Raw genomic sequence first — 20178 nt, forward strand, 5'->3', positions numbered from 1 at the left:
CGGTGTTACCAGCTAGATTGGCAGCTGTGCTGCCAAGAAATCGATGACTGGATAAGAATTTCGATAAATTCATCGATATTCTTCCTCTTCATATGGCGCGATTGGTTTTACTTTACTGCGAATTTATTTGAATGAAAGCTGTCTTAACATGTTTTCGCCCCGTCTTCGCCTCACACAGAAGATACTGCGCTAATCCCGGCCAGGCAATGAAGTACCTGAACGTGGCGGAGAAGAACGACGCCGCCAAAACGATTGCCGGCCTGCTGTCCAATGGCGCAGCACACAGGGTATGCAATTCAATATGGTGCGAATTGTAGGATGTAAACACAACTTTTTTTTTTCCTGCCCACAGCGCGAAGGCTACTCGGTGTACAACAAGGTCTTCGATTTCGAGGCCCTTGTGCGCGGAAAGAATGCCAAAATGGTTATGACCTCCGTATCCGGCCACATGATGCAGCTGGCATTCCAGGTGTCGTACAAAAATTGGAGAACAGTGGATCCGCGCTCTTTATTTGACGCGCCGGTGAAGAAGGGCGTTAGCGCGGATTATGAGCCCATCAAAAGGACCTTGGAGCGCGAGGTCCGTGGCTGTCAGGGATTGATTATCTGGACGGATTGCGATCGCGAGGGCGAGAACATTGGCTACGAGATTATTGATGTGTGTCGCGCTATCAAACCGAATATTCCGGTTTATCGTGCCACTTTCTCGGAGATTACCACGGTGGCGGTGCGTCGGGCTCTGCAGCAATTGGGGCAGCCGGACAAAAGGCAGAGCGATGCAGTGGATGTGCGCACGGAACTGGACTTGCGAACTGGTGCCGCCATCACCCGGTTTCAGACAATGCGCCTACAACGTCTATTCCCCGAAAAGATTGCTGATAAACTCATCTCTTATGGGAGCTGCCAAATTCCCACTTTGGGATTCGTCGCCGAACGGTATAAGGAGATTGAGGCCTTTGTATCCGAGCCGTTTTGGAAGATTAAGGGTAGGAGGACAATAGGTACTGCATTAGAAAGCTATAAATATTGTATTTCTAGTTCTGCACACAATTGATGACTTGACGGTGGAGTTTAATTGGGCCCGAAACCGACTCTTCGATAAGGAAGCTTGTGAAAACTATCTGCTTCTCTGCCTGGCCGAACCGGATCCTAGAGCGCTCGTGGAGAGCGTCACCGTTAAGCCCAAACACAAATGGCGACCCACTCCGTTGGATACCGTGGAAATGGAGAAGCTTGGCTCGAGGAAACTCAAGCTATCTGCCAAGGAGACGATGACCATTGCCGAAAAACTGTATACCAAGGGTTTCATCAGCTATCCCCGTACGGAAACCAACCAGTTCTCCAAGGAGTTTGCTCTGGCACCACTAGTTGAGATGCAAACTGGTCACCGCGACTGGGGAGCATTTGCCCAGCGGGTGATTGAGTGGGGACCAAATCCTCGAAACGGTAACAAGTCGGATCAGGCGCATCCTCCCATTCATCCTACCAAGCTGGCAGAAAGTAAGGGAATCTTTATTTAAATCTGATGCCGAACATAACATACCCCTTTCTACTAAAGACCTGCAGGGAAACGAGGCGCGAGTGTACGAACTGGTCGTCCGGCACTTCCTCGCCTGCGTCAGCAAAGATGCAGTCGGCTCCGAAACCCTTGTCCACATCGACATTGCCGGTGAGAAGTTCACGGCCAATGGGCTGGTTATTCACGAACGAAACTACCTGGATGTTTATGTTTATGACAAGTGGAGTGCGAAGCAGATCCATCACTATGAAAACGGACAGCGCTTTGAGCCCACGGAAGTGTCGCTCCACGAAGGTGCCACCACTGCCCCACCCCTGCTGACCGAAGCGGATTTGATTGCACTGATGGAAAAGCATGGGATTGGTACAGATGCCACCCACGCTGAGCACATAAACACGATCAAGGAACGCGGCTACATCGGTGTGCTGGAGAAGGGCTTTTTGGTACCTGGAGTTATAGGAATGGGACTGTATGAGGGATATGATGCCATGGAGCTAGCCCTGGCCAAGCCACAACTTCGTGCTGAGTTTGAATTGGATTTAAAACTAATTTGTCAGGGGCAGAAAGATCCCAAGGTGGTCCTGACCGAACAGATCGTCAAGTACAAGCAGTCCTATCAGCAGATTACCGATAAGATTACCGCCATGGACGCCAAGATATCGGCTCGCATCAATGAGACACCAGCTGCCAATTCTGCGGGTCAGGGAGGAGCCGATGGAAGTGGTCCAAGTCTAGGCATCATCCAATCAATCTTCCAGTGCCCTAAGTGCAATGAGGCTCCTCTGGCGCTAAAGCCAAAGAAGAACCAGCAGGGCTGGTACATTGGCTGCAATAACTTTCCTGACTGCAAAAACGCAGTCTGGCTTCCAACGGAGTGCAAGGACGCATCCGTGCTGGACGAGTGCTGTCCCACCTGTGGCGATGGATACCGAATGCTCAAGTTCCGCCTGAGCACGCCTTACTATCGCGGGGTATTCAGTACTCCCAGCGGTTGGTACAAAACCTGTTTGCCCTGCGATAATCTCTTTCGCACCACGTTCAACATTAATTTGGACTCGGTTAAGAAAGTGGGAGGCATTGTGGGGGAAGTGCGTGGTGGAGGAGGGGGTCCTGGCTCAGGACCCGGAGGCGGTCCAGGCTCAGGACCCGGAGGCGGTCCAGGCTCAGGACCCGGAGGCGGTCCAGGCTCAGGACACGGAGGCGGTCCAGGCTCAGGACCCGGAGGCGGTGGCTCTGGAGGATGGAGCAGCGGACCTGGAGGCGGTGGCTCTGGCGGAGGAGGTGGCTCTGGAGGATGGGGCAGTGGAACTGGAGGCGGTGGCTCTGGTGGACGGGGCAGCGGAACTGGAGTCGGTGGCTTGGGACGAGGAAGGGGCAAGAAACCTAGCGGCGAATCTAAAAAACCACCTACTAAAAAGCCTCCCAGCGAACCCAAACCGAAAAAGACTAAAGAGCCGAAAGCGGCAGCCAACAAAAATTCAAGCAGTAAATCGTCTAGCAGCATACGCAGCTACTTTACAAGTGCGGCGCCTACGAATTCCGCCAGCAATGGAATAGATGAGTTTTTCGATAGTAACGATGGTTTTGAAGACGCCATGTTGGCTGCTGCCGAATCCGTGGAATCGAGTAGCCAACCCAAAACCATTAGTATGGTTCCCCTGGATGACGACATAGCCGCCGCTTTTGCAGCGGATGATGATGCTGAATTCGAGGCATTGGTAAACGGCGAAACCCTGCCCACCGACTCCAATGTGGACCAGCAGCTAGACAAAAGTCTCTCGGAATGGGTAAAGGAGCAGGACAAAGCGGACGAGATGCCAATGCTTTGGGGAACTCGTGAGCGAGCGTCGTTCGGTACTGCTGCTCCAACTCCTCCCCCGAAACCGGCAGCTAAACGACCGAGATGGGACAGTGTCGAATGGGATTCCACACCACCCTCTTCGGTTCCGGAATCCGAAACAGTGCTGTGTACCGGATGTCAGCAGCCAGCTCGCCAGAACACTGTTCGTAGGAATGGACCCAACCTAGGCAGGCAGTTCTACAAGTGTCCCAAACCGGATGAGTGCAAGTTCTTTCAGTGGGCTGATGAGCCATCGTCGTCGGCCAAAAGCAAGAATTACACCGGCAGTGCACCCCAAAGTACAACATCCTGGGGCTCCAATCGAGTGGCTACACTGCCAAGCATTCAGCAGAGCAACTCACAGCGTGGCAAATCATCTATGCGATCAAACTCCAGCAGTACTGTCACCATTACTCAAACGAAAACCAAACAGCAGGAGAGGAATACCGCTACTTCAGGGGACGGAGAGGAGGTGATGTGCAACTGTGGGCAAATGGCTAGCCAGCTGACTGTACGGAGAGACGGACCAAACCAGGGTAGACCCTTCTATACCTGTCCCACGCGGGAAAAGTCGTGCGGTTTCTTTAAATGGGGAGATGAGGACCAAAACCAAGGTGCTAGCAGCACCTCTTGGGGCTCGGCTAATCGAAATCCCCCTGGACGCAGTCAGCCCACGGCTTCTACGTCCGATGGTCCCAAAACGCGACGCTGTGGTCTCTGTCGCAAGGAGGGACACACAAGGAACAAGTGTCCTCGCAAGGATGAGTTTGATATGTAGTCGAGCGACGTGGGTATTACCACAGAACGGATGTGGGAAGATGTATTTGTATGTACATTGTATAAAGCGAAAATAAAAAAGTTGTTTTTATAAAATAAAACCTATTATTAACTATGGAATATTAACGAATTTCATAATTGAAACAGCCGGGAAAACACTTGCTTCTAGATTTTATAAATATTAAACATTTATTGGAGCGAGCTTCATTTATTGCGTAGATTAGAGGGTTTAGGACCAGTTCTGAGTCTCCTCTCAACACATAAACACTTATAGCGAGGATTGGAAAGGTAAAGTTAGAGTTATTTAAACTTATATACAAAGTTCATAACGTCGGTAGGGAGCACATCAAAAATCAAAGATGCTCGTAAACGGGCTTAGAGATAATAAAGTTGGGCAATCTCGATGGAATGTCATTTCTTGTGGTTACATATATTTATATATAAACATATACTCTCCTAATCCTAATTTGGATAACGCTTAACGCCTTTACATTGCATTTTCGTTTTGGGTATGTAATAAATATTGAATAGGTTTATTTATTGGAAGAAGTAAAATTCGAAAACACTCACACTTACTGTAATTATGCTTTTGTCCGAAGTAAAATTGGTTTAAAAAATATATAAATAATGGTAATAAATAATTGGTTAACTAAATTACTAAACAGTTTGAGATTCATTGGATTGATAGCGAGTCCGTAGGCTTAAATTAAAGATAACATTTGCGACGCTGAGCCTAAAATGGGCAGTACGATATAGGGATTGTAGATTTTCGAATGGTATAGGTACAGTTCAACAGGTATGGAAGTACATTTCCAGTGCCCCTCATTGCCCAAGATCAGGCCGAAAGGTTATGTCTTCAAGAAGGTCTTTATATCGATCGGAATGATACTGGTTTCAAATGATTCAACATTTAGATTTCGACTTCGGGCGTGAACTGGCGTCAGAAGTAGATCTCCTCTTCCTCGGGCTTGGCTCGAGGAGCTGTGCCAGTGGCCACAGCGATTCCTGCCGTTCTTGCAATTCCTGTCCGGCTGCTCGTCGGAGTGCGAGTGTAGTGGGCCACCGATTCCGCTCGAGCTACGGGGGTTTGGGTGGGAGTTGCGGTAGTCGTTGCCTGCTGGATGATCGCCGGCGAGCTTCCTGTTCGCGAGTGCTGCGGCACCATTCCCGTCGTGGGCGTCGTTGTACAGTTCGAGGGCGTGGCTGTCCTCCGGTCAGCCAACTTTAGCGGGAACATCTGCTGCACACTGCCGGCGGAGATGTAGGGTGTCGGTGATGCGCTGTTAAAGCTGGCGGACTTGTCCACGCGGGTGCTGGAAGTGCCGCTGGACGAGAGCGAGGAGAGCTTCATTGGCAGCTTTTGCTTGACCAGAGTGGCGTTGACTTTGGTTGCATTGTTGGCGCTGATCAAATTAACAGGCGGAGTTTTGCAGCTGGATGAGCCACTCAGCCATTTCTCCTTGCGTCGATCGAAGGTTCCGCCAACACTGGGCGTGTTGCTGCCCGTCCCACTTCCACTCAATCCATTGTCTGCCTCGTGGCTGTCATCTAACAGCGCAGCAGGTGGATGATGATTGTTGCTCACCGGAGGCAGGGGAGTGCTTGGCGACAGCAACAGACCCTGGCTGGAGAGGAGCTCCATCTTCTTGTACAGCTGTTCACGCTGCTGGCGCACATCCTCCTGCTCGGCTTTAATCTGCTTCTGCAACTGCAGCTGTTGTGCCCGCATCTCGGCGAGTTCCTCCTGTTGCTGCTTCAGCTGACGCTGCCAGGCGGTCTTCTCCTCCTGCTGCTTGTCCTGCAGGTTGCGCAGCTCCTCCAACTGATCCTTGTGCGTGTAGGCACTCGAGCGAGGACTCTCCCTGTAAAGGGCCAGCTGAAGTTGCAGGTTGTTAATGGTGGTCATCTGCTGGGAGATGACGCACAGCAGAGTCTGCAGATGGTGCGTAACCTGTAGCACCGCATAGTTGTTCTCTAGAGGCTGTTCCGTCACCGAGCTGGACCCGCTCTTTGGTTCTCGCTTTTCTTCCAATTCCTGAAGGCGGGGTGTGAGCACTAGCTTGGAGGCCAGCTTGCCGCGCTTTTCGTCGAAGCCAGCAAAGGTTTCCGCCCGCTTTGGCAGAGTGGGCGAAGCGTACTGCTCACTCTGTTTTTCGCCGACGCTACTTAGAGTCCTGGGCACCGGCTGACCCGTGGCCGCCGAGTAGATCGTGGAAGCCAACTGGCTGATGTCCTGCACCGTGTTGAGCACTCTGCGCCACAGCTCCGCCGTGTCACAGTCGGCACTAACGAGATCCTTATATGAGCCGAAGGCCGCCAGGAAGTTGGCTGCACTGCAATTGGAATTGGTGCCGGTCACATCTCCAAAGGGCTGCTGCTCCTTGAGCAAGTTGAATTGAAGCATCAGTTTCTCCTCCAGCAGCAGCGCCTGTTCAATGTCCTTTTGTCGCATCTTCTCGATGGTCTCCCTTTTGTTCACTCCGATTCGCAGCTTCTCCTCCGCCGTGAGATCTTCCGCCTCGATTATGTCCGTTGCGGGACAGTCAAGCACAGCCTGACGGATGGTCTGAATCCAAGTGTTTTTGTCCTTTGGTGTCTGCACTTTCAGCTCGTACATTTCTGGGAAATCCGGATTGGAACTGATAATATATATTCCCCGGGACTCGGTGCCCGCCTTCTCGCGGATAAGCAATTTCTGGAGAGGAACCACTCCAGCCTTGTGCTCCGGCGTGAAGAAGGAGTACTTGTTGTGACCGGAGTTCTCGCTAAGAAAGCACAGGCAGTCGGTGAGCACCACAACCAGGACAAGCTGCGTCTTAGCCCTGCCCTGCATGAGAGTGGCCAATCCATCGAATTTCAGACGACGTCGCGACTCCACACCAAGCTCAGTTTTTCGGAAGGGCTTGTTTTTGTAGATTGCAAAGGATTTGGCATCCACGCGACCATAGATTTCCAGCTGTCGTTCGCGCAGCTCCTTCTCCGCCACACACGCATCCACATCGACCAGAAGAGATTTGACAAGGTTGAGGGCATGCTGAAGCTTGTCTGTCTCCAGCTTGTTATCCCTGGCGCTCTTCAGCAGCGGCTCGATAAGCAGCGGGTATTTGGTAAGGCGTTGGGTCACAAACAAGATGCATTCGGGGATGCCCTTCTTCTTAAGCAACGGATTCTGTAGACAGTGCTTGTACCACTCGGCGAAGCTTGGCTCGGTCAGACAGAGCTTAAACTGGTCCAGGGCGCTGCGATGATTGGCGCAGAACTCTCCGTAGGCCAGCCGCAGGCATTGCGCCTGCTCCAGCGAGAAGAAATCGAGCAATATGTCCGCGATGCTGTCCACCATGTGCTGCTCGCGTTGCTTTAGTCGCAACTGGCGCAGGAAGCAGGTGTGCAGATCGGTGAGCTGTTGCAGGCGCGGAAACATGCTGTTTAGGTTGAGTGATGGAAAGTGCCGCTCCAGACTCTCAACGAACACCTTCTGCATGACGATCAGTGTCTGGCAGTGGTGCTTCTCCGTCATAATGAACTCATAGATATGTTCCTGCCGCTTGATCTGCAGTTCCTTCAGCGTCTTGAGTAACTCCCTAGGCACATTGGGTGTCCAGGAGTCGTGCTCCTTGAGAACGATGCCTAGAACGGGATCGGCTCCCAAATCCTGTGCTTCGATTGGGGCTTCGTTGAGAAACTGCAAATCGGAACGTATTAGAGGCTGATCCTCTGGGTTGCTAAAGGTGCTTGCATCCGGCCCGTCGTAGTAATCCTGGCCACCGCCCATTTTCTTCACCTTGCACTCAAGGTGATGCTCCTTGATCTGCGCCAGTGTGATTGCAGCACCGCAGACGTCGCACGCACTTAGCTGGCCTCCCACCAACGACTTCGTTTTCGCCTTGGGCTTCTTTTTGCGGAAGAATATAGAACCGCGTTTGGGTCGCTTCTCTACGGTGTCGTAGACCTCGATCTTTGCGTGCGCTCGCAAGAGGCTTTGATTCTCATCCTCGCTGTCCGTGAGGTGGCGCGCGATCGCCTTGATATCCTCCTTGGCGATAATTGAGCTCGTCGATATGCTTTTCTGCAGCGGTATTCGGCTGATGATCTCCGTTGCCAGGCTTCGCTTGGCTGCAATCCTCTCGAAGTCACGGGCCAGCTCCGCCTCGTTTAGCGAATGGGTCGAAATGCCTGCGAGTAGTCAGAGTTAGAGAGTCGGTCGGTTAGCAATAACTAATCGCAAGGGGTTTCTGATAGCTTTGGTCGGAGCTACCCATACCAAAACACTATATGGGCTTACAGATAAGGGGCTTTTGTGGAATTCTACATCGAAACGAAACTAACTTGGTAATAGCCCCTACTCTTTGGTTGACTGGCATATTGTTTTCAGCAATCAATTGGCAAAATTTATTGACTTAATTCACGATATCTTATCATGCATATTTTTTCCATTTTTTTTGCGCGCGAGTCCCACGGTCACACCTCCCGCCCAAACGAGCGAGGGCCACTGCCGTGTATCGTACAGAAAACTCATAGTTCTACAATGACCTACAGTGATTTAAGATTAGGGGCTGTAGTTTCTAGTGAATTTGCTTGGAACATTTAAGTTTAGTACGTTACCACGGCATCATATTTGAAAGCTATAGAAATTGTAAGTCCAAATGGCATAATTTACCATTCACAGCGTACATAAGTACAAGCGAATGTTTTATTACTCGAAGAATACGAGATATGGAATTTTTAAAGAGGACCTGTGGCGTCCTGCCATTCAGATAACTTAAAATCCAATTTAGGATCAACAGATAAACCTAATAAACCAAGTTTTCTAACTAGAAGAGAATGATTGACAAAGCCAAATGCTTTACTAAACACAGTGTAGATGACACCTGTTTGAAGATAATTTCTGAAGCCCTGTATTACGAAGGAAGTTAGCTCCAAAAGGTTGGTGGTTGTTGATCTGCGTTTGAGGAAACCGTACTGACATTGTGATATAATTGACCTACAAAGGTGCTGCAAATAAGCAGTAAAACATTTTCAAAAACCTTTGGAATAGCCAACAATTTACAGATTCCTCTGTTACATCCATTTCCGACTTAATTTTATCCACATTTTTGTTTTGGATTATGTTTAGCTTTTAAAACTTAAAAACTTTTGTCTAGATAATTAAATAATATTGGCATATTTACCTAATCTACAGTGCCAGGTATACAAATATCTGAACTACTATTGCATTGCACACTTATGGCTTTGCCAACCCACCCCCGAAACCTTAGTGCATATCTACCTCCAGTGCTGTTCCTGGCCGACCTTCGTCGCTGCTCGGTGACGCGAATGGTTTCCTGCTCCTCGCTGTCCAGGCTGGATAGGCTGACGCTCTTGTTGGTGCAGTCGCCAGCGCCGCTGCCATCGTCCACGGCTGTCCAGGACTTCCGGCGGTCTGTGTGAAGAAACTGGCACTGCTGCGGTGCCGTGGACGACCACATGGCGTAGTTGGAGCCACCGGACGCGGGACCCGTGCCCGTCCCCGTAAGATCGGGCAGCGAGGTACTCAGTATAGCTGCGCTGAGCAGTCCATGATTTGCCAAGCTGCCGTCCTGCATGTGCTGGCTGGGCGAGGAGGAGTTCTTCATCTGGACGACCGTTTCGCGGATGTTCTGCAGCTGGCTCAGCGTGTCCTCGAATATGTTGTTGTACTTGGAGGCCAGGGCCGGACTGTGTGGCGTCACATTGATGGTGGGTATCATGTTGTTGTTGTTGATGCTGTTGCTGGCAGAATTAGATGCAGGTGGCGGAGCAACGGGTGCGCGCGCTGGTCCAGGAACAGGTGCGTTTATTACGGGTATGCAATAGTTCTGACTTTCGATGGAGGCGCCCCGGTTGGCAGAGCCACCATTAACCAGCGCTTCCGAGGACTCGCTGCAGTTGGAGTTCAGAAAATCGGTGACCACATCATTGTCGCTGTCCTCGCCCGCGTTGTCCATAATAGGGTCTACTGAATTCTCTGCGTTTTGGGCCAATTTCCTTTGTTTAGCGACTGTTCTATTTTACAGCTGGCTGCCTAGAAAAAGAAAGTTTCAGTATACAACTCACACACACTCAACCGCGACGGGCACCATACATGCATATATGTGTGTACATACGTACATATACACTTGTGTATGCACTTGCTTTTTGCTATTTATTGATTTTCCCGCCACCCCCGAAAACACCTTGTTGCGCGACGTAAATTGTTGCGCCTTTTTCGAAGGACGTCACTTGTCCTTGCACCAACAACAACCACATTAACAGCAGCCACACAACAGCAGTTGAAGCAGCAACAGCAACAACAACGCAGCTCAGCAGCATCAACAGCAGTGCGTGGGCGAGGGGAATGCGTGCGTTTTAAACGATAAATTCGAACGGGTGCTTCGCGTGCGGAGAAGGGAATACTGGCCGTTGCACTTAACCGTGAGTTAGTGAGATTTTTGCCAGCGTTTTAAAATTTAAATGCGATTCGAGCTGGGGTTGGAACTAATATCGATGCTCACCCGATACTATCGCCAGCAGTCGGGCAGTGTGACCATGGCGGCGGCACACTTAACATTTAACATCGATGACGCTAACATGTCCAGTGCTGAAAAGAAGCGCCCAACCATTCCGATTCCGATTAACAACACTACTTTACATTTGAATTCAAATTTAATCCTAACTACGTAATGGACATCAAAATATAATTAAAAGAGAAGAACTTTTGTCTTTATTCGACGAACATTTATTGAAAGTAAAATGATGGCCGTGCGATACAGTACAGGGCTACAGTTACAATTGAATCGCAAGAATGGCGTTACTAGTTGGTAAACGCGTGACTGTGCGCCTGGAATGTGCATTAGTTAGTAGGTAGTAATATGTATTAGTATCACTCAGGAGCAACCGGCAATCCGAATCGCTCTAGCCCATGGTGGTGGCCAGGTGCTTGTTGGTGGCCACGGATCCGGATCCGCCTCCTCCTCCGCCGACAGGACCCTCGTTGGTCACGCACGTGGGAATGGCACTGGACCACTTGCCGTTCTTAAGGCACTTAAGCACCTTGGAGCCGCGCAGATCCAGTCCGGCATCGCAGGTGAACGTGATGCTCTCGCCGATGGCATAGTAGAACTTGACGGAGGACATCCTGCCGCTGATAACAGTGCCTGGATACGAGCAGGCCTGCACGCACTTGGGCAGCCCGCCCGACCACCTGGCATTATCCTGGCAAGCAATGATCGGCTGGCCCTGCATCATGTACTCCGGATTGCAATTGAACTGGACCACGTCGCCGGCACGATAAGGTGCTGAGCCCTGGGCGTAACCATTTTGCGGCGCCCCCGGATTGTCGCACTGCACCTCGACGCAGGTGGGCAGCGGCGCTGACCACTCGCCCGTGGGATTGCAGATCGCCTCCGACGGACCACGCAGCCCGTAGCCGGAGGAGCACGAGAAGGCCGCCCGGCCGCCCACCTCGCGCGACAGCACGGAGACACGGGGCGAGCTCGCGTTGCTGCCCATCCCCAGCGGGATGTCGCCGCACTCGACGCTCTCGCAGACCGGCAACGGTGCGCTCCAATTGCCACTCGGGAGGCAGAACAGCTCCGAGGCGCCAATCAAGGAGTTTCCATTAGCGCAGGACAGCAGCGCCCGCGTGCTCAGCTTAGTATCGTTGGTGTTTACGATTAGGCCGCGTCGCATCGGTATCTCCGGGCAGTTGATGGCCCGCACCACCACCTCCACGGTGTGCTCATGCCGAGCTGGGGTCATGCACGAATAGAACCCGGAGTCGTCGCTGGCCGCGTCCACAATGCTCAGCCGGTATTCCAGTGTGGAGTCGCGACCCTCATCCGCCTCGGTTACCCAGCCCTCGGTGTAGTTCCTGCAAAACACAGAGATTCATTAGCGCAGTTAACCACATGGAACACAGTTTCCTGAAGACATCTCCCATTAACCAGGTTCAAATATGTTTAGAATGTTTTGGGTACCTATAAAATAAAAGGTTTACATAAGAGCAGGGGATTCCTAGAACCAGACCCTGCTGATCATTGCCTTTTATAGTATAAATAACCCTTAAAGAATTAACAAAATGTGTATAAGAAATCCCTAAAGTCAAGCGATCTAACGATCAATTCAAATACCTAATTGCTGCTTTTAAAAATTTAACCTATATTCCAATAACGAGATACACCATACACATTAATTTGAAGTTCAGTCGCAAATAATTTATGAACATACCCCTTGCTGAAATTAATTAGCAACTTTAAAGTTATTTTAGCGTGCCTAACCACCCGATACCCACTTGTGCGTGTGACTGACGTTCCACTTGGGATTCCCGAAGCGACGCATCCACAGGCACTCCATGTGCAGAGTGGTTCCCGGATAGACAATCAGCTTGCCATCGTTGCTCTGGGCGATGGGTCCGTTCTGGTGGCGGAAGAGGATGGTCGGTGCCTTCTCCACTGGATTTGAGCTCAAGTCACATTAACTATTCCGCACTCGAATGATAGATACCTACTAGCATAATCGTTCTCCTGGTTCAGGCCGGAGCACACGGGCTTGGTGTTGGTCCATTCCGAGTGGATGCAGGTCCTCTCGTGGCTGCCCATGAACGAGAACTTTCCAATGTCCATGCATCTGAGAGTAAGTATAAGTATCACAATTGAACAAAGCCTGTTTATGCTCAATGCCTCACCTCGATATGATGGTGGCTCCTGGGGGAAAGTCCACCACGTCTTCTCGGATCTCCAGGTCGTTGTAGAAACTAACCACATTAGCCTCGTTGTTTCTGAACACACAGGTTCCGTTTTCTAAAAAGATTACGATATTTAAAGAGGTGCCTTTCTATGCTATCTATCTATCATACGGACGGACAGATGAATGGACACAGGGACATGGACACTTTAAACTTCAAACTATTTAATTTAAGTAATTATTTAGTTTGCTACTTTAACGTATTTCAGCTTTATTTAAAACTCACCACAATTGTAGGATCGCCCTATCCACAGTCCATTGTCGCATATGATGCGCCACGTTTGCCTATCCCCAGCCGCATTTGGGATGCAGTTAAAGAAGATCTCCGTGCCGCTCTCGTAGGCGCCATCAAGCTCTGGATGATCGGCATTCCTTCGAAGATTAAGGACTAATAACAGAGCATAAATCTGAGATACCGCAACTCACTTGTAGACCAAGGCGCCATCCGTTAGCATGGGTGGACCACACATCTTCATGTCGTCGTGCTCATCGGTGCCGTTGTCGTGGTGATCGTGATCGTTGTCCAGTTCGTTGTGCTCCACTTTGGGGTGTGGAGTGGGCGTGGCATGCTCCAGTTCCTCGCGGGACTTTCTTAATCCGGACTCACAAGGGATGCTGGGTGGAGTGAGGATGCCCTTGTGGCAGGACATCTCTATGGGATTGGCGTTCGTGGAGAGTTCGCAGCGAACGCTTACACTGCTCCCGTGTCCAATGGTCAATCCTGCCCGGTAGCCTCCCTAAAAAGAGGTGATTACTTGTTTCTGAGATTCTGTGGGATATGCTACAGATCCTTACATCGTAAATGACTCCCGGAATATTGGGCAGCGTGCAAGGCACCGATGTGCACTCAGAGAAGGCATTCACCGACCAGGATCCATGGGCACAACGGAGCTGAGCTGAACCCTGGAATTTCGGAGGCGTTTGTGATGGTTCAGTATATAGATGAATGGATTTATTTAATCAAAATCCCACCTGTATATTGAACCCGTCCTCGCACTCCAGGGTGATGAACTCGTTGGACTGGATCTCCTCGTAGGTGGAGAGCGGGGTCAATGAAGGTTTGTCGCTCAGCTGTTTGGTGTGTGGTTCAACCTTGTAGTACTGACCGTGCTCCACGGCGGGCACCAGGCACGGAGCGGATAGGCACTTGGGCGTCTCCGGTTTCCAAATGCCTCGTATGCATCGTGCCGTGGCGTTTTCACCCTTAATATTCAGCTTGAATCCGGCATTGCACTCCAAATGCAGCATGATACCCACGGAATTTCTGCCCGGAACCTTGCCAGGACGAACCGTGGTCACGTTGGCAAAGGAATCCCACTCGAGATCCTCGCAGGGTCCTCGCAATCGTTTGCCTCCACCTCCCTTTCCGCCCTCACCTCCATCGCTGATGTCCACCTCGGCATCCGGAATAGTTGCTCCCGACGGAGGAGGCGACTGCCCAATGCTGGAGCTCCTCCTGCGCCTCCGACGGACTATTTGTGATTTCAGTTGATCAATATAGGACCGGGTGGCATTCAAGTGGAGGCTACGCGATGCTATAGGCGGCGATCCGTTGGATAGCAGCTCGTCCTTGGGCGTTCTGTGTACATGAACCATATGGTTTCGCGATGCCTGGTTAATGTTGGGCAGTGCCACCACTCCAGATCCAACTACTCCTCCCGATCCAATGCCACCGCTCCCCAGGTAATTGTTTCCATTCTCGAATTCCCTGAAGTTGGACTTGCCCCGCATGGTGACCTGTCCTCCATCGTGGGTATTCATATTGTTTCCCACTCTACCCACTGCATCCTGGGCATGGAGCCTCTGGTAGATCCGGTCACGGCCTAGCATTTTCCGGACGTAGCGCTGATATCGTTCCTTTATCTTTTGATAGTACTTGGAGTAGGCCAGGTCGACGTCGGAGGCATAGGGTTGTGAGTTCGGATGGGGACTGGCGCTTCGCTTAATCCGATGAACCGACGGCTCGACAGGATCGGCTACTATAAGAGAATACGATATTGTTAATAAATATCTCTTACAATCAAAGAATATTATTGCTTACTAGCTTTTATATAGTTTTGGTTATCGATCAGTTGCCTTTGAAGTTGTCGCTGTCGCTGCAGAAGGTACATGGATCTCAGCTGGCGGATCTGCAGAGAGCGACGTCTGCGGCGATTCCAACGCAGGCGAGGATGCTGGCCGAGGAGGCACTGCGGCAGGTCCAAGGGCCGCCACTTGCCACCCACACAGGTGGCGCCAGGCGGACCAACCTAGTGGAGAAGCGGTGTTGTTGGGAATTAGCAATACTAACAGGATATTGAAGTTACCTCCAGGACATATCCCTTGTCGCAATCGTACATTATCTGCTTGTTGTTCACGATCTTCTTGACATAGGGTCTGTAGTCATATAGGCCCATGTTGCCCACGAGCAGGACCTTTCCATTGGGTATGTAGCCGGGAAAGGAGCAGAAGACCTCGTCACACTTGGGCGTCTCTCCGGTCCAGTTGCCAAATGAGCAAGTGAGCACATAGTCGTGCGGATCTGTCACATCCTTGCCCTCCGGACTGACCAGCTTGAAGCCATCCTTGCACTTGAATCGCGCCTTCATGCCGTGCTCCGTCTTGGGAGCCATCACCATGCCGTGCTTGGGTGGACGCGGCATGCTCTTGCACCTGGCAGGCACACAGCGTGGAATGATGCTCCACGTGCCATTGTTGCACGTGGGTGGACTGAGCAGGGACACCGGGAACTCGTAGTTCTCGTCGCACTTGACCTCCAGTGCCGTTCCGTGCTTAACCTTCTCCACTCCGCCAATGCTCTGCGTTTGAGTGGGCGACTGCGTGGTGGTCGTCGGCGGATGGACGATCGTCGTTCCGTTCTCATCCGTGGTTATTTCGATGGGATACACATTGCCCTGCGAAATGGTGGGCACCACACAGGGCGCCAGGCACTCGGGCAGTGCGTTCCGCCACCTTCCGTCGATCTGGCACACGCTGGAGCCCAGTCCATTGATCATCATCTCTGGTTGGCAGCGGAAAATGATGCTGGCCCCCAGTCCGGTGCCCGCCTCGATGTTCTCGATCCATCCATTGTACAGCACACCAGGATGGCCGCAGTTGATCTCTATTGAAGGAGATGGAATGGAATACACAGTAGATCCATCCAGATGGGACTACACCACTTACCCTTGCAGGTGGGCAGAGTGCCGCTCCACTTTCGGTCCGCTCCGCAGCGACTGGAGCTCTCGCCCACAAGGGTGTAGCCGTAGCGGCACTCGTAGCTGACCACCGAGTTGTAGGCCAGGGTGGTGTAGGTGGCCTTGCCGTTCTTGGGGTTCTCCGGGGTGGGACACACCACCGAGGTGACCACTGTGCGTGAGGATGCGGGAGAATGGGGTTATCAATGGGATTGGGATGGTAGGGGTACGCTAAAAGTTACCACAAATCTTTGAAGGCCGCCAAACCAAATAAAACAACTTCGAATAAACGGTTTTCGAATTCGATTAATCAATTCTTGTATATTTTTGCTTGCTCAAGATTTGCGGTAACTTTTATTTATTCATTCAACATTAACTGGCCAACAACAAGAACAACAACAACAAGGTAGTGCATATGTAAATTTGAACAATCTGTTTGTTTGTAACGCTAGATCAAAAACCAAATCGGAGATAGAGAGAGAATGTGGGTGGCTAGCAGGATCGGAGAACTCCGACTGGAGAACCTGAGCCCTGACCAAAGTGCGCTTAATACATAGTTTCGGATACGGATATGGGGATCTGTGCCATTTGCCAGCTCCAAGGAGTCGGAAACGAAACTCAAAGGGTCGCCTCGCCTAGGATAACGACGCTTGGGTGGTGGTTACATTTGCGCTATCCGCTTTAAAGGTGGTCAAAGAGGTCAAAGTGGTTCGGTTACAAGCTCTACCGGCGCCAGCCCGCAATACTCACAGACACAGGTGGGCAGCTCCTTGGGCGTCCACGATCCGTCCGACTGGCAGTAGCGCTCGTGCTTGCCCACCAGTTCGTATCCGGTTCCGCAATTGTAGGTGATCTTGCATCCGTACGTGTAGCACTCGCCGGCGTGCCATCCGTAGGCCGGATCCGGTGGCTGGCCACAGGATCGAGCTGGAATCATCAAATAGCTATGCATACAGAGGCTTCTCTTTTCAGTGTGACTGCACTCACGTTCGCATTGGATATCCGGGCCGTACCAGCTGGCCAGGTTATCAATGGCCAGGCACTTGGCCCGCGGGAATCCATTGGTCACGTATCCGGTGTGGCAGTGGTACTGCACCGTGGAGTCCAGATCAAAGGTTTCCTGTTCCGGCAGCGCCGAGTTCCGCGCATGCTCTATCTGCGGCGGCTTCAGGCAGTAAACTGGAAGGATTTCAAGCACGTTTCGATATAATATGTTTATTAACCTGTGGAAGACTTACTATTCTGCTTGCAAGCTGGCTCGGCTCCGGCCCAATTTCCGTCCGCCTGGCACAGACGGCTCTGGAGACCCACAACGTGGTAGCCGTGCGGACAGGCATAGGAGGCGCGAGCTCCGAAGTGGCGTCCAGCCACTGTGACCTGACCCAAGCTGGGCTGGGCTAGTTCCGGGCACTCGCGATCTGGGGAAACAAAGGGCATCGAGGGATTTGGATTTACTTTGCTTGTGTAAAGAGGATTGATGCTTCAACATGTCAACTTTCTGATTGAATTACACTTATTTTGTTTTGGTAATTATTGCAATTAGAAACCCACCTGGTTTAATGCAGGAGTTGCCGCAGACGCCGTCGCACAGGCACTTCTTCTTCTTGCTCTTGCAATCCTCGTCGGAGGAGCACTTCCTCAAGCACTTCTGGCCGAGCAGCGTGGCCTGCTCCTCGTCGCGTGGACACTCGGTGGAGGGTGAGTTGCGCGGATTCTTGTAGACGCGGCCATCGTCGTCGGACTCCAGAGAGTCGTCGTCCTCCTCCCAGTCGTCGTCGTCGTCATCCTGCTGCGGAATCTCCGAGGTCGTCTGAATGCTGGTGCTCATCGTGCTGGTCGGCACCGAAATCACTGCAAGAGAACAAGGAGCACAGCTGTCAGTCATCTGGGCTGGAAAACAAACCCCTATTCCCAGGCGAATCAACCCCTTAGCGCGGCTTCTGTTTTGGTTCCGGGATTCGCGTCTATTTTGCTCCGCCTCGCGTGCGGGCGAAAACATTGACCTATTTCCCCCGATGCCTGGTCCAGATGTCTGATGATGGCTCGGTCCCAGACTCTTTTGGAGCCTGCGCACTGGACGCCAGCTTATATAACGCAGCAGCATATACATTTTTCATCTTGCCCATTTCGAGGACTCCCGAAAATTGCAAATAATTATTCTGGCCACTGGTGGGCTCATCCGGACTACCACTAGAAGGGGCTCAAATATACTGATTGTACTTATCGCGTTTTCGGGTTTTTGGGGCTTTTTTATTGACCTTTGTAGACCAGAATGGTGGTCACTAGACACTGCAGCAGCAGGCGATTCATTTTGATTCCGTTGTAGTTGCGGGTTATCCGTGTCCTTTTTGATTTTTCTCCTTTTCGCCGAACTGGCCTCGGATTTATAGCATTTTAGCTAACTTGCAAATTCCTCTGCTGGCCAATTTAATTGGTAACTTTTTCGACCAGCTCGGTGGCCCGAAACTTCTCACTTCGAGCCAAGGAAACGAAATGCAGCCACGCCAGCTGCTTTCTCCCCTTTTTGGCTCTGGCCTTTTGACAGATCAGGCGAGCAGCGCCCAACTTGACAGCTTTCGACGGTGGTTGGTCCCTTTAACGGTGAAGATAGGGTTCGGGGAAAATTCGAGCAAGAGCGAAAGGTTCTTGAAACCTAGCTCGCTTGTTGGATCCAAACTTGAAAATATAAAGATATCATTAATTTCGACTGTTTCGAACTTTAATTTGTTAGACGTCGACGAATCGATATAAGAAATGTTGATTACAATCTAAAGATCATTTAGCTATCATTATCATAAGCATTAAAATTAATTAAGCATTTTAAGCGATTTACATTAATTAAGCAGAGTTTAAATTAAGCAAAATTCAAGATTATTAAATGAATATATTCTGGCAGTAGTAATACAATATCTTTCCTTATTTTCTCTAAAACCAACCGTCTTCTTCAACTTTACATTCACAATCCCTCACTTAACATAGCGTCAGTTTTAACATTTTCAACTTGAAGTTGGCTGCGATAAGCACAGCTGATCATTGTTAAGCTCTTACGACTATGTGATATATTTATGAGCTTACTTAAACGTACTTAAATTTATATGCTTATCCTACTAGAATATTATATTTGAATTTTTGATTTTTTTTCATCAGTTATAATCAACAACAAAAAATATCTTTATTTATATTCAGTATTTTCTTTAACTATTACTATTAATATATGTTTTTTATGTGACTAAGTCATATAGACAAGGACATTGCTTTTTTAAAGAACAATTGGAGAGTTCCACTGTGCGACGGAGCTTTTGCACACATACTCGCACACATACCAGTGCAGCAAGTATGTAAGTGTGTGCGTGTGAGTGCTCTCTTGCAGAGAGAAAATAAAGAAAACGTATCGTTATCGTTATCGTAAAATCAACATATAAATATATATCCATATCTGCTTTTTGATAACGATTGCCACATAAAGTTTTTGCTCTTTAACCAAAATCTATGTATTAAGCTTTTTTTTTTTTTACCATTATCATAGATATAGATATTATATAGATATAACATAGACAATTTTCATATATTGGTATTTCATTTTCATTTTTTATAACTTTAAAGAACTCGCCTCGAATTTGTCACATCATCAATGGAAATGTATTTTTCTTTCTAAAAGAAAATATTACTGAGAAGGGTAGGATAACATGCTTGGTGGCTTTTCCAGAATCGACACAAATCAAGTTTCGTCGTACAGCTATATATCTAAACACAGGCTTGAGCATAAGGCTAATGCTAATGCAGCGGGACGCACCAGTGCACGATCAGGACCAGATCCAGGACCAGGAACATGGCACGGCAGCAGTGGCAGTGGAGCTCCAGTTGGCGGGGACCACTGGTTGGTGAAGGTGGCGCTGTTGATCGGAGTCGTCGGTGTCGGTGCTGGTGTTGTGAACACGAATTTCAAAACGGTGTCCGCCAACTATTTGACCATCAGCCCAATATGTCAGCGCGACTTACGATCTAACTCGTCAAACTGGCCGGCCACTATATAATTGGCCAAGAGGCTTACATTTGTTACAATTGAAATTGAATTATCCATGTTTTAACGTTAGGCTTGATTTTAAAAAAATCTATTTGAAACATCG

General features: G+C 50.0%; 3 protein-coding genes across 8 annotated transcripts; 1 reads left to right on the forward strand and 2 right to left on the reverse strand.

Moving 5' to 3' along the window:
• Positions 1 to 85: 85 nt before the first annotated feature.
• On the forward strand, positions 86 to 4237 carry LOC6614698 (DNA topoisomerase 3-alpha). The gene is made up of 4 exons (XM_002039089.2): positions 86 to 287; positions 353 to 986; positions 1039 to 1500; positions 1559 to 4237. Exons 1-4 carry the CDS (start codon positions 132 to 134, stop codon positions 4135 to 4137), a joined length of 3831 nt encoding a protein of 1276 aa, XP_002039125.2. The 5' UTR covers positions 86 to 131; the 3' UTR covers positions 4138 to 4237.
• Positions 4238 to 4324: 87 nt separating this feature from the next.
• On the reverse strand, positions 4325 to 10634 carry LOC6614699 (rho guanine nucleotide exchange factor 18). 4 transcript variants are annotated; one of them, XM_032727459.1, is made up of 3 exons: positions 10328 to 10634; positions 9403 to 10176; positions 4325 to 8309 (listed from the first exon to the last, which is right to left on the reverse strand). In XM_032727459.1, exons 2-3 carry the CDS (start codon positions 10097 to 10099, stop codon positions 5077 to 5079), a joined length of 3930 nt encoding a protein of 1309 aa, XP_032583350.1. In that variant the 5' UTR covers positions 10100 to 10176; positions 10328 to 10634; the 3' UTR covers positions 4325 to 5076. The 4 variants fall into 4 exon arrangements, with proteins under 4 accessions (XP_032583350.1, XP_032583348.1, XP_032583349.1 ...); XM_032727457.1 differs by having other exon boundaries at positions 10263 to 10634; XM_032727458.1 differs by having other exon boundaries at positions 9403 to 10172; positions 10237 to 10634.
• Positions 10635 to 10846: 212 nt separating this feature from the next.
• LOC6614700 (protein lev-9) lies at positions 10847 to 19007 on the reverse strand. 3 transcript variants are annotated; one of them, XM_032727454.1, is made up of 17 exons: positions 18988 to 19007; positions 18310 to 18727; positions 17603 to 17902; positions 17290 to 17469; positions 17039 to 17230; positions 16802 to 16978; positions 16041 to 16223; positions 15182 to 15978; positions 14917 to 15124; positions 13848 to 14851; positions 13671 to 13778; positions 13302 to 13612; positions 13102 to 13247; positions 12817 to 12931; positions 12640 to 12758; positions 12424 to 12583; positions 10847 to 12003 (listed from the first exon to the last, which is right to left on the reverse strand). In XM_032727454.1, exons 2-17 carry the CDS (start codon positions 18359 to 18361, stop codon positions 11046 to 11048), a joined length of 5010 nt encoding a protein of 1669 aa, XP_032583345.1. In that variant the 5' UTR covers positions 18362 to 18727; positions 18988 to 19007; the 3' UTR covers positions 10847 to 11045. The 3 variants fall into 3 exon arrangements, with proteins under 3 accessions (XP_032583345.1, XP_002039127.2, XP_032583346.1); XM_002039091.2 differs by having other exon boundaries at positions 13848 to 14854; XM_032727455.1 differs by lacking the exons at positions 10847 to 12003; positions 12424 to 12583; positions 12640 to 12758; ... (7 more) ...; positions 16041 to 16223; positions 18988 to 19007 and adding an exon at positions 16345 to 16730.
• Between the last annotated feature and the right edge of the window lie 1171 nt (positions 19008 to 20178).

This window comes from Drosophila sechellia, chromosome 2L, assembly GCF_004382195.2.
Source record: "Drosophila sechellia strain sech25 chromosome 2L, ASM438219v1, whole genome shotgun sequence".
Lineage (NCBI taxonomy): Eukaryota > Metazoa > Arthropoda > Insecta > Diptera > Drosophilidae > Drosophila > Drosophila sechellia.

Bases quoted from the DNA above. Each gene is read 5' to 3' on its own strand.
- LOC6614698 (XM_002039089.2), top strand. From the start codon at position 132: ATGAAAGCTGTCTTAACATGTTTTCGCCCCGTCTTCGCCTCACACAGA. The intron at 288-352 runs GTATGCAATTCA...TCCTGCCCACAG, and splicing joins CCAATGGCGCAGCACACAGG to CGCGAAGGCTACTCGGTGTA. The intron at 987-1,038 runs GTAGGAGGACAA...TTGTATTTCTAG, and splicing joins GCCGTTTTGGAAGATTAAGG to TTCTGCACACAATTGATGAC.
- LOC6614699 (XM_032727459.1), bottom strand. From the start codon at position 10,099: ATGGACAACGCGGGCGAGGACAGCGACAATGATGTGGTCACCGATTTT. The intron at 8,310-9,402 runs GTAGATATGCAC...GACTACTCGCAG, and splicing joins GGCCAGGAACAGCACTGGAG to GCATTTCGACCCATTCGCTA.
- LOC6614700 (XM_002039091.2), bottom strand. From the start codon at position 18,361: ATGAATCGCCTGCTGCTGCAGTGTCTAGTGACCACCATTCTGGTCTAC. The intron at 17,903-18,309 runs GTCAATAAAAAA...GTTCTCTTGCAG, and splicing joins CACCATTCTGGTCTACAAAG to TGATTTCGGTGCCGACCAGC. The intron at 16,224-16,801 runs GTGAGTATTGCG...CCTCACGCACAG, and splicing joins GGAGCTGCCCACCTGTGTCT to TGGTCACCTCGGTGGTGTGT.